Genomic DNA, 12579 nt, shown 5'->3' with positions numbered 1-12579 from the left:
GTAAACCTAGAAACACGGGGCCTTCCTAGGTTTTCAGTAGACCAAAAAAAAGGAGCAGTCTCAGAAACGTAGATCAAAACCAAGAGGCCGCCTCCTCACGCTACGCGCTCGAACTAGAATGATGTATGTACGCATTACGTCTCGAAACCAGAAAAAAGATTTGTGTACAACATTTGCTCAGTATATATATTTCTGAGCAAATATCTTACCGCGAAATGTTGCATATCGCCAAAAAGACAAACCGCGGAAAGACTCATACCGCAAAATATAAAACCGCCAAACAAGACTATTTGCCAAATGGTAAACCGCCAAATCGACCAAACCGCCAATTGTCATGCCGCGTTTTAGGTCCTTTTGCCAAATGGTAAACCGCCAAAATAGCATACCGCCAAACAATATACCGCGGATGTGAAAACCGCGGACAGAGGTACAACCCATAAATAGCTAAATTAAAACCAACACAAAAACTGTCGCTCAACCATTCAAACGAAGTTGAACGAAGGCGCCTGTTTACATGTATTTCTGCTCGCCCACCAGCGAAAAATATTTCTCGCAAACATAAACAATGATGAAATTTGTTCAATTGTGAGATGGGCTTATTGGCCCCAGCCAACAAACAGTAAAGAAAAAAAGAAATTTGATCAAACAGCAAATGAATACAATGTCACAAAAGGTGACTGCACAAGAAATATCGAATCCGATCGATTTCACGCAACTACACACAAAACTTTCGAGGCTCCACTTAGCAAAAATTTGCTGTTACTTTCCGTTAGCAAAAATAATTTTTTACTGTTGAGTTAGCAAAAAGCTAAATTTACTTGATTCTAGCAAAAAGAAAGTTCATTTTGCTTGATTTTAGTAACATGAAAGTTTTCTAGCCGCTTTGTGTACAGACAGCAGCCGCCGCCAGTTGGGGGAAAACAACAAACCAAAGTGAACCAGTGCGGTTCCGGTAATTGGATGCTTGCGGTTCGTTTGGTGGCTGATTCAACGAAGAAATGGTGGCCAAATGGCGAAACCGGATGCTGCAGGTAAGGGCCGAACTTGGAGTGAACAGATTTTCCGATTTTTAAATTCAAAATTGTTTGTTTTTCCTACCAGGTTGCAACTTCCGGCAAACACGACGGTTTTTTCGCAACAGTTCGAAATAAAGAGCGACTACTACTGGCATGTCAACGCGCTGCATCCGGCACAACTCAGGTGCTTCATTGATGAGGGTCGACCTTTGGCAATTTAACGAAAAGTGGTAAATGAAGTTCCGAAAAACGTGAAAAATAAATTTAAAGTTAATTTATTCGTTATTTTTATTTATTTATCGAACATCCCTCGGAATTTGCAGAGAAAAAACAATAAATTTTGAAATTTCAGATCCGGGGCATTTTTTTACCGGTTTTGCTAAATAGTGAGCAAAAGTTGCGGCGGCTAAATTTTTCTCTCGTTTGCTAAAATTTTAGTTCGAAAAATTTGCTAAATTGATTGCTAAGTTTCTAGCTGGTCAAATTTGAGCAAATTTTTGCTAATTTCCGGCCTCGAAAGTTTTGTGTGTAGATTGCGCGCACAATCAAACAGCGCAATGGGAGTTATTAAGTAAATACTAGCGACACCATGTCCTCCACAGAAAAGTTTAGATTAGTTAGGGAGCTTTTGAAAACGGCCATACATTTGTCCTAACTTCAAAACGTCAAACATTTACCTGGCATTGCGGATAGACGATGCAAATGGTATTTGCAATCACAAAATTTCATTGCATTTGTGCAATGAATACTCGACACAAAAAATATTTATGAGTTAAATGCCTTAATAAAACTATTTGTAGATGAAAATTTGTGCTACTGTGGTGTAGCCCGTATAATCAACAAGACCGATTGGAATTTCATCTTTCAACCATTCCCCACTGATTCCACTATGTTACAAAACCTAGTCATATCCCATAGTACTTTGAAATATACAAGGTAGGAGATTCCGCTCTATTTCAACGTGTTGGTAAGAGGCGCCGAAAAATAGTTATGGAAAAAAACTGGCAAATGTACGGAATTTATCAAAAAATCACATTTTTCTTAAAATTGAGAAGAAATAAAATTATGAGAAAAATATGCACTGATGCATTTAAATGCAACGAACAATATTTGGCTTTTCAACACCGCTAAATGAAATATGCAATGGGCTTTTTCTCGATTTTAAACTAAAATTTAGTGATATTTTTGCCTTTTTTGTGATTTGAATAGAAATTCAAACGAATTGACTTTTCATCACAGAAATACGAAATATTTTAGATCATTTATCAAATGTTTAACACAAACAGAACAATGTTCCGAAAATCAATCATTTTCAATCAGCCATGCTTTACTGCATTCAGAGCCAAAACATCGAAGCAGTCAATTTTTCCTCTCCAACCAAATCATATAAACAATCATGCATGACAACGACGCTTCTATATTTGAAACGTTCCCACAAAACATGATGTGGTAAAGAAGGACGCAAACTATTAGCAACGAACGCCTCGATGGTGATTGCCTTCCTTGGTGGTTTTCAACTTTCTAGGATCACAACTGCTATGTATCAGTTCTGAGAGATGTGTAAAGGTTATAATATGATTTTTAACTTTTCGCTTTGCGTAGAAGAACAAAATCATTACTAAGTAACCGCAATGAACTGTCCAGCATGTGCTACGGCTTTTTTCAACATGTGGTCTTGGCATTTCTTCAGATTTTCATTCTGAGACATTCATTATCGTCTATCATTATCAACAATTATGGGAGCATAGGCGTTAGTGAATGATTGTGGGAGCGACGTTCAAAATGTATCATCAAGTATGTCGATCACCGTTGACTTGCCACGTGACGAATAGCAACGGTAGCTCCCGATGAAGCATGGTATATTTTTATGTATCTAGTTAGTGTTAATGTTCGACAAATATTCAACGGATACTTTTACCACGTTCGTATCACAGCACTCGGAGGTATAAGTATTCTAGCTTGAAACGAATCCTGATTGCTTTTCTTGAGCGATTTTCCGAACATTGAAACAGAAGAAAATATTACTTTGCTTGCTCTCGTAAAAAGAGGGACGACGGTGAAAATTACTTTTGAATGCTCATTATTTATGGTTCAGATCCGAAAATCCAATGCAAAAAATATTTTCCGATGAGCCTGAAGAATCATTCTTTAATCTGAAGCCCTTTTCAAAAGAATCGAATAGCTATCGACGGAGAAATTAATTATTTTGATTGCTATTCCATATAAAACTGCCAAATTTGTTGGTATGCAAGCATGCTGTGTACATCAGGGGTTTCAGGTGTCATGATTTTTTCAGGATTTGTCCTGATTTTCGAGATGCCGTCCTGATTCTTCAAAAACGCTTGAATTGTCCTTATTTTTGAAAATATACCTTTAAAATGTCCTGATTTGTCCTGATTTTTAAAAAAATATCTAAACTATAACTAAATTTAATGTGTAATGTGAAAAAATGAAACAAATCTTTAATAAAATAGTTTAACCGGTTTTACCGATGATAATCTTTGGTTCAAATGATATCTAAATAGTGTTTTTCGATATTGATTTCAGGCCAGCCAAAGTTCTTCTTGCTTTAGTTGCATAATTTGAGGCGTCGAAATACAGGTGCTAATGTACTTCGCCTTCAGTTATGCGATCTAGGCAGAGCTGCATGTTATTTTCGTCAATTTAATGGTGTTCTGAAAAATCCTGATTTTTTTCTTCGCGGTGTCCTGATTTTTGTTATCCAAGCCTACCTGTTATTATCCATGTACCATGGTCATATCCTGTATAATGTTGGCCTATAATTTTTGTTTACTGTTTTCTTTATTTCTTTTCTTTTAGAACTGTTTGAAGTTGGGCCCCGACCTGCAGCAATGGCGTTGGGTAGTTTGGCATCGTGGGGATGTAATTTTTTGGTAGCAATACTGTTTACAACTTTACAAAAAGCGTGGGGTGCCTTTGTGTTCCTGCCATTCACCGTAACATGCGTACTTTTAACACTGCTACTTAAATTATATCTGCCGGAAACTCGTGGACGACATATATCCTCCATCGTACCGCTTGTTGCAAATGGTTTTCGGTCTAAACCGTTGGCGTCTCGATTGTAATGGGAATTAGATATTCACTCATACGCTTGAACTTTTTAGGTATGGTTATGGCGATTTTTGCTCAAATATTTAAGATTACAAGTTAGCTAGATATGAAAGAATTTAAAGAATAAATTAAAAAGTAGTGCATTAAATAAAAATATTCGATAGTTTTGAGCAATATTTTAACTTGAAAGAACTTGTCTTGTAGATTAAAAAATACCATTAGAGCATTAAAAGCCATTTTAAATCCCAGAAAACTGTTTTTCATCCAAAAATCAGCTTACAAAATAAAACAGAAATTTCAGTCGAAACAACTGATTAACTTTTCAGGTGCAGAAAACTCATGTGACTCTACATAAAAAGGTGCGCTGTTTCAGACAGGAGGGGGAAGGATTATTCATGTTAATGGGAAATCCTAATAGGATTGAGGAATTAAAAAAAAAATAAACAAATATGCAAATTAAAATGGGAAGAACTCACCAATTTTTTGTCGTAACCCTAGATGCTGCAGATAACCATGAGGAACCAGTTTTGCTTACTCCGTACTTTCACCAACTTTTACGCTTTCATCGATATTCGCACTAGATAGAACAAGATAGTTTTAAAACTATCGCCATTTGTAGCCCCTCTCACCTTTTAGCAAAAAACCGGCGTTTCCAAATGTACCTATCCAAATCACCACCAATCACCATAAACACCATCAAACACCACATCAAAGATTTAAGATATTTTCCACTTCCCTTTCTTATAAACTGTGTTAATTAAAAATAACCTGAACAGGATGACATAATTTATACTAACAGTTGCTATTAAAAAACGTTTTAAGTAATACAAAAATTAGATACGCGTCTTATTTAAAATTTGATTATCGGATGCCATCTCCTGTTTGAGCGTCCACAGGAAAATATGAGAATAAATTATGTTTCATGACTGGAAAGAAATCTAAGATACCACCTAACTACGAAAATGCTGCGTTTCCTTCAAATTAGTAAACTACAAAATAATTAAAACTGTACATATCTACATCTTGTATCAGCGATTAATTAAAAAAAAACTCAAAGAAATGTTTCCAAATTAAATAAAAGGACAAGTAACTACTTATTTTGTAACTTGTAATAGACGCTGCAGGCTGGAAATCATTGATTGATATTTGATAATTCCGTATTCCTATCGGAAGTAATTTGCGTCATCAGACTGACCTGTTTGCACAAGCTTTTCATTAGCACTACGATGCCAAAAGCTCATCCATGATTCAAACCTTTCACACATTAGAAAACTTTTATATCCGAACGCGGGCTTTTAAAACAACTGCGAGCTTTATACCGCTGTGAAGTTAGGTACAACGGCGAAACATTTCAAAAGCCCTGAAATAATTCCATAAAATCGAGCAGTGCTGCCAAATTGTATGAAATGTTATCAAAAAGTAAAGCAATTCAAATAACAGATAAACGCGATGTACAGAATAAGCGATATTCTATGTATTAAATTAACTGGGCCACCTAGTAAAAGAAGCACTATACCGGTCAAAGGCGAGTTATAGGGTTTCAAAGTTCAGTATGCAGATTTTTTGTTGAAAATAAAAAAAAATGCAATTTCAATGTTTGAAAAATGTTGTTCAAAAACCTCGATATAAACTCGTAGCCACTATATCAGGAGTGTTCTAGAGACTGTCCCGAACAACCCAGTATAGGTGGCACTACCAAAACTAGGGTCAGAGGCGAGTTATAGGGTTTCAAAGTTCAGTATGCAGATTTTTTGTTGAAAATAAAAAAAATGCAATATCAATGTTTGAAAAATGTTGTTCAAAAACCTCGATATAAACTCGTAGCCACTATATCAGGAGTGTTCTAGAGACTGTCCCGAACAACCCAGTATAGGTGGCACTACCAGAACTAGGGTCAGAGGCGAGTTATAGGGTTTCAAAGTTCAGTATGCAGAATTTTTTGGAAAATAAAAAAAAATGCAATTTCAATGTTTGAAAAATGTTGTTCAAAAACCTCGATATAAACTCGTAGCCACTATATCAGGAGTGTTCTAGAGACTGTCCCGAACAACCCAGTATAGGTGGCACTACCAGAACTAGAGTCAGAGGCGAGTTATAGGGTTTCAAAGTTCAGTATGCAGATTTTTTGTTGAAAATAAAAAAAAATGCAATATCAATGTTTGAAAAATGTTGTTCAAAAACCTCGATATAAACTCGTAGCCACTATATCAGGAGTGTTCTAGAGACTGTCCCGAACAACCCAGTATAGGTGGCACTACCAGAACTAGGGTCAGAGGCGAGTTATAGGGTTTCAAAGTTCAGTATGCAGATTTTTTGTTGAAAATAAAAAAAAATGCAATATCAATGTTTGAAAAATGTTGTTCAAAAACCTCGATATAAACTCGTAGCCACTATATCAGGAGTGTTCTAGAGACTGTCCCGAACAACCCAGTATAGGTGGCACTACCAGAACTAGGGTCAGAGGCGAGTTATAGGGTTTCAAAGTTCAGTATGCAGATTTTTTGTTGAAAATAAAAAAAAATGCAATTTCAATGTTTGAAAAATGTTGTTCAAAAACCTCGATATAAACTCGTAGCCACTATATCAGGAGTGTTTTAGAGACTGTCCCGAACAACCCAGTATAGGTGGCACTACCAGAACTAGGGTCAGAGGCGAGTTATAGGGTTTCAAAGTTCAGTATGCAGATTTTTTGTTGAAAATAAAAAAAAATGCAACTTCAATGTTTGAAAAATGTTGTTCAAAAACCTCGATATAAACTCGTAGCCACTATATCAGGAGTGTTCTAGAGACTGTCCCGAACAACCCAGTATAGGTGGCACTACCAGAACTAGGGTCAGAGGCGAGTTATAGGGTTTCAAAGTTCAGTATGCAGATTTTTTGTTGAAAATAAAAAAAAATGCAACTTCAATGTTTGAAAAATGTTGTTCAAAAACCTCGATATAAACTCGTAGCCACTATATCAGGAGTGTTCTAGAGACTGTCCCGAACAACCCAGTATAGGTGGCACTACCAGAACTAGGGTCAGAGGCGAGTTATAGGGTTTCAAAGTTCAGTATGCAGATTTTTTGTTGAAAATAAAAAAAAAATGCAATTTCAATGTTTGAAAAATGTTGTTCAAAAACCTCGATATAAACTCGTAGCCACTATATCAGGAGTGTTCTAGAGACTGTCCCGAACAACCCAGTATAGGTGGCACTACCAGAACTAGGGTCAGAGGCGAGTTATAGGGTTTCAAAGTTCAGTATGCAGATTTTTTGTTGAAAATAAAAAAAAATGCAATATCAATGTTTGAAAAATGTTGTTCAAAAACCTCGATATAAACTCGTAGCCACTATATCAGGAGTGTTCTAGAGACTGTCCCAAACAACCCAGTATAGGTGGCACTACCAGAACTAGGGTCAGAGGCGAGTTATAGGGTTTCAAAGTTCAGTATGCAGATTTTTTGTTGAAAATAAAAAAAAATGCAATTTCAATGTTTGAAAAATGTTGTTCAAAAACCTCGATATAAACTCGTAGCCACTATATCAGAAGTGTTCTAGAGACTGTCCCGAACAACCCAGTATAGGTGGCACTACCAGAACTAGGGTCAGAGGCGAGTTATAGGGTTTCAAAGTTCAGTATGCAGATTTTTTGTTGAAAATAAAAAAAAATGCAACTTCAATGTTTGAAAAATGTTGTTCAAAAACCTCGATATAAACTCGTAGCCACTATATCAGGAGTGTTCTAGAGACTGTCCCGAACAACCCAGTATAGGTGGCATTACCAGAACTAGGGTCAGAGGCGAGTTATAGGGTTTCAAAGTTCAGTATGCAGATTTTTTGTTGAAAATAAAAAAAAATGCAATATCAATGTTTGAAAAATGTTGTTCAAAAACCTCGATATAAACTCGTAGCCACTATATCAGGAGTGTTCTAGAGACTGTCCCGAACAACCCAGTATAGGTGGCATTACCAGAACTAGGGTCAGAGGCGAGTTATAGGGTTTCAAAGTTCAGTATGCAGATTTTTTGTTGAAAATAAAAAAAAATGCAATATCAATGTTTGAAAAATGTTGTTCAAAAACCTCGATATAAACTCGTAGCCACTATATCAGGAGTGTTCTAGAGACTGTCCCGAACAACCCAGTATAGGTGGCACAACTAGAACTAGAGTCAGAGAAATTAGATCTGCAAGTTGTCTATATATTTTATTCAATTTTCCTACAACGGGATATTTTTTTATGTGTCTTCCTATATAACATGTTCAAACAAATGGTGTGTATTGAAAAACCACAAAAATTAGAACCATTCTTAATTTGTTGTTTTACTTGTACCATTACATTTTGAATAAAAAATATTTTTTTGAAATAATATTTTTGGCATCCCTTTTTCTTTTCAACTCATATACTAGCACCACCTTGTGGCAAATAGTACAAGTATTCAAAGATGAAATATTTCTTGCTATAAACTGAAAGTTGTCTTTATAGCTTCCTCTGTTGTATAGCAGCCAATTCAAACATACACTCAGAAATAAATAAAATATCAAACAGTTATTTTTTAGGTATTTTAACATATCTCCCTCTTTACGCACACGGATATTTCTCATGGTGTAATTACTGGGATATTTCTCACTGGGAAATATTTCTGCGATTAAAATTTATGCATTGAGAAATGTTATGGAACGACATCTGGTGGTCAGAAAAAAAGTTTGAGCCGTAACGTAAAGGCAAACGCTTAAAGCAGAAATAAACAGAAAAAGCAAACGAAAATGTTTGTTTTTCGTTCATGTTCTATGGTCAAAGCGCATAATTGACCATAGCATAAAAACATGTGCATTTCGCTGGTAATATTACTTGCTGCAATTGAGTCCATCCTTTTTAAATATGATTCAGTTAAATATTTAAAGAGGATGGAATCTGCATGCAGTCAAGTTGAAAGGCATTTAGCAACTGAAGAATCTAGCATGTGCTCATACCCGTTTAGTTGGGACTCAAACGCACAAAGACTATTGAGCATTTCCAGTTGAGGTATCTTCAACAAGTTGTAAAGTAAAAGTTGCTCGCTGCTACCGGCTGTGCCTTGCTACCTGGGTGGTAGAAATACATACATACATACATTCATTTACGACTAGCATTGCCCAAAAATAGTTGAGTCGGAAGCAGTTTGGTCAATTCGTAAATACCGTCAAACGGGGCATCATGCAACAGCGGTGTTGAATGCAACATTTATATAACACCACACTGAATCAATTTTTAATTTAATGTATTGTAATAAAGTTATCTTTTAATGCATGATTACAAAATGATGATGACATAATTTCTCGCATCTTTAGCTAGTTTTTTAAAGATTTTTATTTTTATATAAAATTTGAAAAATCGAGCAATAAATGTACAAATTTTAACATTTATCGATGCCGTAAAAACATTACCCAGTATGACGGATTGGCTTGATATCATTACCTACAAACTTTTCACTGGTTTCATCATCCTATACCAACACTGTTGATGTAAAAAAAATTTCAAACAATCACCCATTTTTTTTAAATAAAAATTTTTTAAATTTAGTTAGGTGTCTGGGGTTAAATGCAACAAAATTCAATTCAAAGAAACACCTTGTAAATCTCATTTCCATGTACAAGAACATTGAAATTTCTTTCATCCAAACATTTATTTTTATGATTTTAGCTTGTAGAATTTTTCGTAGTATTATTTAACCCCTAAATGTATGCAGCATCCTTATTTTCAGTCAAAAATGTGAAAATGAAAATGTGAGAGTGAAAATAGCATGTTTTTAGAAAATTAAAAATAACTAAAGAAACCAATAATTTTTCTAACTACGCCAATTTGATGTTCCATCATCCTTAAAACTTTTGATTTTGCTGGGCAAAGAATCACACAAGCAGTAAAAAGCTGTCGATAACACAATGCCCTGCTCACATTTTTCACCATCTATTCGTTTCTTCTACCCAAAGCGCTCTAGCTTTGACCTTTCCAAATATCAATTTTCATTTCTGTCTTAATTGCTCTCTAACTAGAATTTCAATTTGCCGAAATGCCATAAACTTAGATAAGAATAAAACTTTTGATGCATAAGGGGTAGGATTAACTGTGAATATAAGTTTTTTAGAAGCCATTGAAGTTGAAAATTTGTTGCCCCCTGTTGACGGTATGTCTTCAAAAAGTTGAGAATAAGCTAATGCGTAAACTGATTTACGATAAATGGGCGGTCCATCAAACTCTATTCGATCTCTCCCTTTTTTCATTGAGCAGCTCGTAAAGAAAATATCACCTATAGAGTAATAGCGTGGATTATTATAGCATCGTGGTAAGATACCGGACTGCGAATTCGGAGGACTGGAGTTCAAAGCTCGGTCGAGGACATTTTTGTTTTACTAAAATTATTTAAAATCGTTTATTTTGCATTTTGTGGGAAAATCGAATCGTTGGAATCTTGTTTAAAAGTAGGCTTTGATTTTTTTGACGCCGCACGCATTTTTTCGAGCTCCGATAACACGTTCGTCGCCACGTCACCCATATTCGGGTGACGGGTATATTTACTGGGGAGCCTCTTCACATAAAAAAAACGTGTGACGCTCCCCAGCTAACATGAAATCGTAATAGAAATGATAATCCAAATCGACAAGTAAGACGTTTTCAATAACCATCGTAAACACGTTGGTATTGAGTGTTTTCTTATAATTCATTTAGCCCAAAAAAGGTGGAATCGTATAGCAGTTTAGTCAATTCGTTTACATGTCTCCAAAAAGTTGAGAATATGCTAATGCCGCCGGGATCAACTTGCACTTCACTTTATCACGCACCGACCGTTAGCCGAAAAATTATTTCGAAGTCAGTACAACTTCTAAAACTTTCGCGAAACTAAATTTTCCTCGTCGCCAAACTGTTGTGTTCACTTCCAAACAAATAGCCAAAATGACTCCAACAATTGGGATATGTAAAAGGGGCTTTCAGGTAGGATAAACTACACGATGTTTTAGTGATCAGCCGTTCGAATGGAAAGAGACCCGCTCTGTCCATTCGTCGGTTATTTATTGACAATCCATACGTCTGATTGTACACGATAAATCTATGGAAGTTGAAATTTAGTTTAAATATGATGCAATCAGATACTACAAAACTCTGAAATAAAAAAGTTAGAATTTTCAATTTTTTATAGTGGACTTTGAATAATTTTTATGCTTTCAAGTTATGAAGTATATTTGAAGCAAATTCCTATTGAATGGGTATTGGGAATGAGAAAGTAAATATTTTGTTTTCTACTGCCTGCCTAGAAAACATTCAAGAAGGTATATCGCAGGAACAACAGATTTTTTCAAACAAATAAACCAGATGTAAAGATTGTATTAAACTTACCAAAATAGCATAAAGCTACAAAAGTGGAGGCGATATATCAATAATGACAAGATTGAAAATGATTTAACTTAATCAAAAAAAGCAAAATAAACAATTTTTAGTATTTTGAGTAAAACGAAAAAAAAATTCTCTACCGAGAGTTGAACTCCAGTCCTCCGAATGTGCTGTCCGACATCTTACTACAATACCAACTCATCAATTGATTTGTGCCACGCTGTATAATTGAGATTTTAATTTTACGGTCCGGTCAAGGTTAGAAAAGGGGCCGTTCAGATACCAGACAGAAAAATGAGATTTTTGACCCCCTCCCCCCTCCGTGGACATTTGGCAAACCCCTACCCCCCTCTCGGATGCCCACGTGGACAGAATTGAAATTGGTTTTTTTCTAAATCTAATTTGACAGTTAGAAAATTCCCTTTTTCTGCCTTTTCGATATTGCAATGGCTGATTAAAAAAAAAAAAGAATTCATTATTTCCTGATACCTATAAAATAATTTTATAAATTTTAAATTTCTAAACTATCATATGTATTCATAACTTGCTTTCGAGTAGCTATTTATTGTTCAAACTTATACTGGAAAGCTTTGAAATTTTAAGATTTTTATTTAAACATCTTAATATTTATTCACCTTTAGAAAACATTTTAAAAGTAAGTTTGCCCACGTGGACATGACCCAAACCCCTACCACCCTCTCCGTGGACAAGCGTGGACATTTCCATAACCCCCTCTCCTCCCTAAGTTGTCCACGTGGTATGTGAATGGCCCCAAAGAAGAGACCGGATAGAGCGTCAATTGAAGGATCGCCCATTTATAAAAAAAAAACAGTTCATTTTTAGATATCGTTAATCGTTAATATCAAACTAGCACGTTCTCAATTTTTGGCTACATATTTACAAACTGACCAAATTGCAGTAGGGGAGATAAGGGCATAATGGCCACCTTAAGGAAAACGCTTATTTAACCATAGAAAACAGCTGTAATATGTGAATTACATCATTGTTTCGTTTTCAGACACTCAAATAGTCTATTACCTAATTGGATGAAACTTGAAAAACTAGATAAAAATGTTTAAAAATGCATTAATGCAATGCATTAAAAATTTTTGCCGAAAGCTGAAAATCAGTCACTGTAGAGGCATAA

General features: G+C 35.4%; 2 protein-coding genes across 6 annotated transcripts in view; one reads left to right on the top strand and one right to left on the bottom strand.

Moving 5' to 3' along the window:
• Positions 1-4251, top strand: part of LOC129751109 (sugar transporter SWEET1) — a 54679-nt gene extending 50428 nt beyond the window's left edge. For 4 of the 5 annotated variants that reach the window (XM_055746406.1, XM_055746408.1, XM_055746407.1 and 1 more), the window contains one exon: positions 3837-4251. In XM_055746406.1, the coding sequence (XP_055602381.1) occupies positions 3837-4102 (266 nt within the window). In that variant the 3' untranslated portion in view covers positions 4103-4251. The remainder of the gene's footprint in view (positions 1-3836) is intronic. The other variant, XM_055746412.1, reaches the window with a different exon arrangement.
• Positions 1-4846, bottom strand: part of LOC129751108 (uncharacterized) — a 100032-nt gene extending 95186 nt beyond the window's left edge. The window contains exon 1 of the mRNA XM_055746405.1: positions 4565-4846. The gene's annotated coding sequence lies outside the window, so the exon portion shown is untranslated. The remainder of the gene's footprint in view (positions 1-4564) is intronic.
• Positions 4847-12579: the final 7733 nt, after the last annotated feature.

Source organism: Uranotaenia lowii, chromosome 3 (assembly GCF_029784155.1).
Source record: "Uranotaenia lowii strain MFRU-FL chromosome 3, ASM2978415v1, whole genome shotgun sequence".
Lineage (NCBI taxonomy): Eukaryota > Metazoa > Arthropoda > Insecta > Diptera > Culicidae > Uranotaenia > Uranotaenia lowii.
The sequence above is the reverse complement of the archived record's forward strand: the minus strand, read 5'-3'. Positions and strand labels throughout refer to the sequence as shown.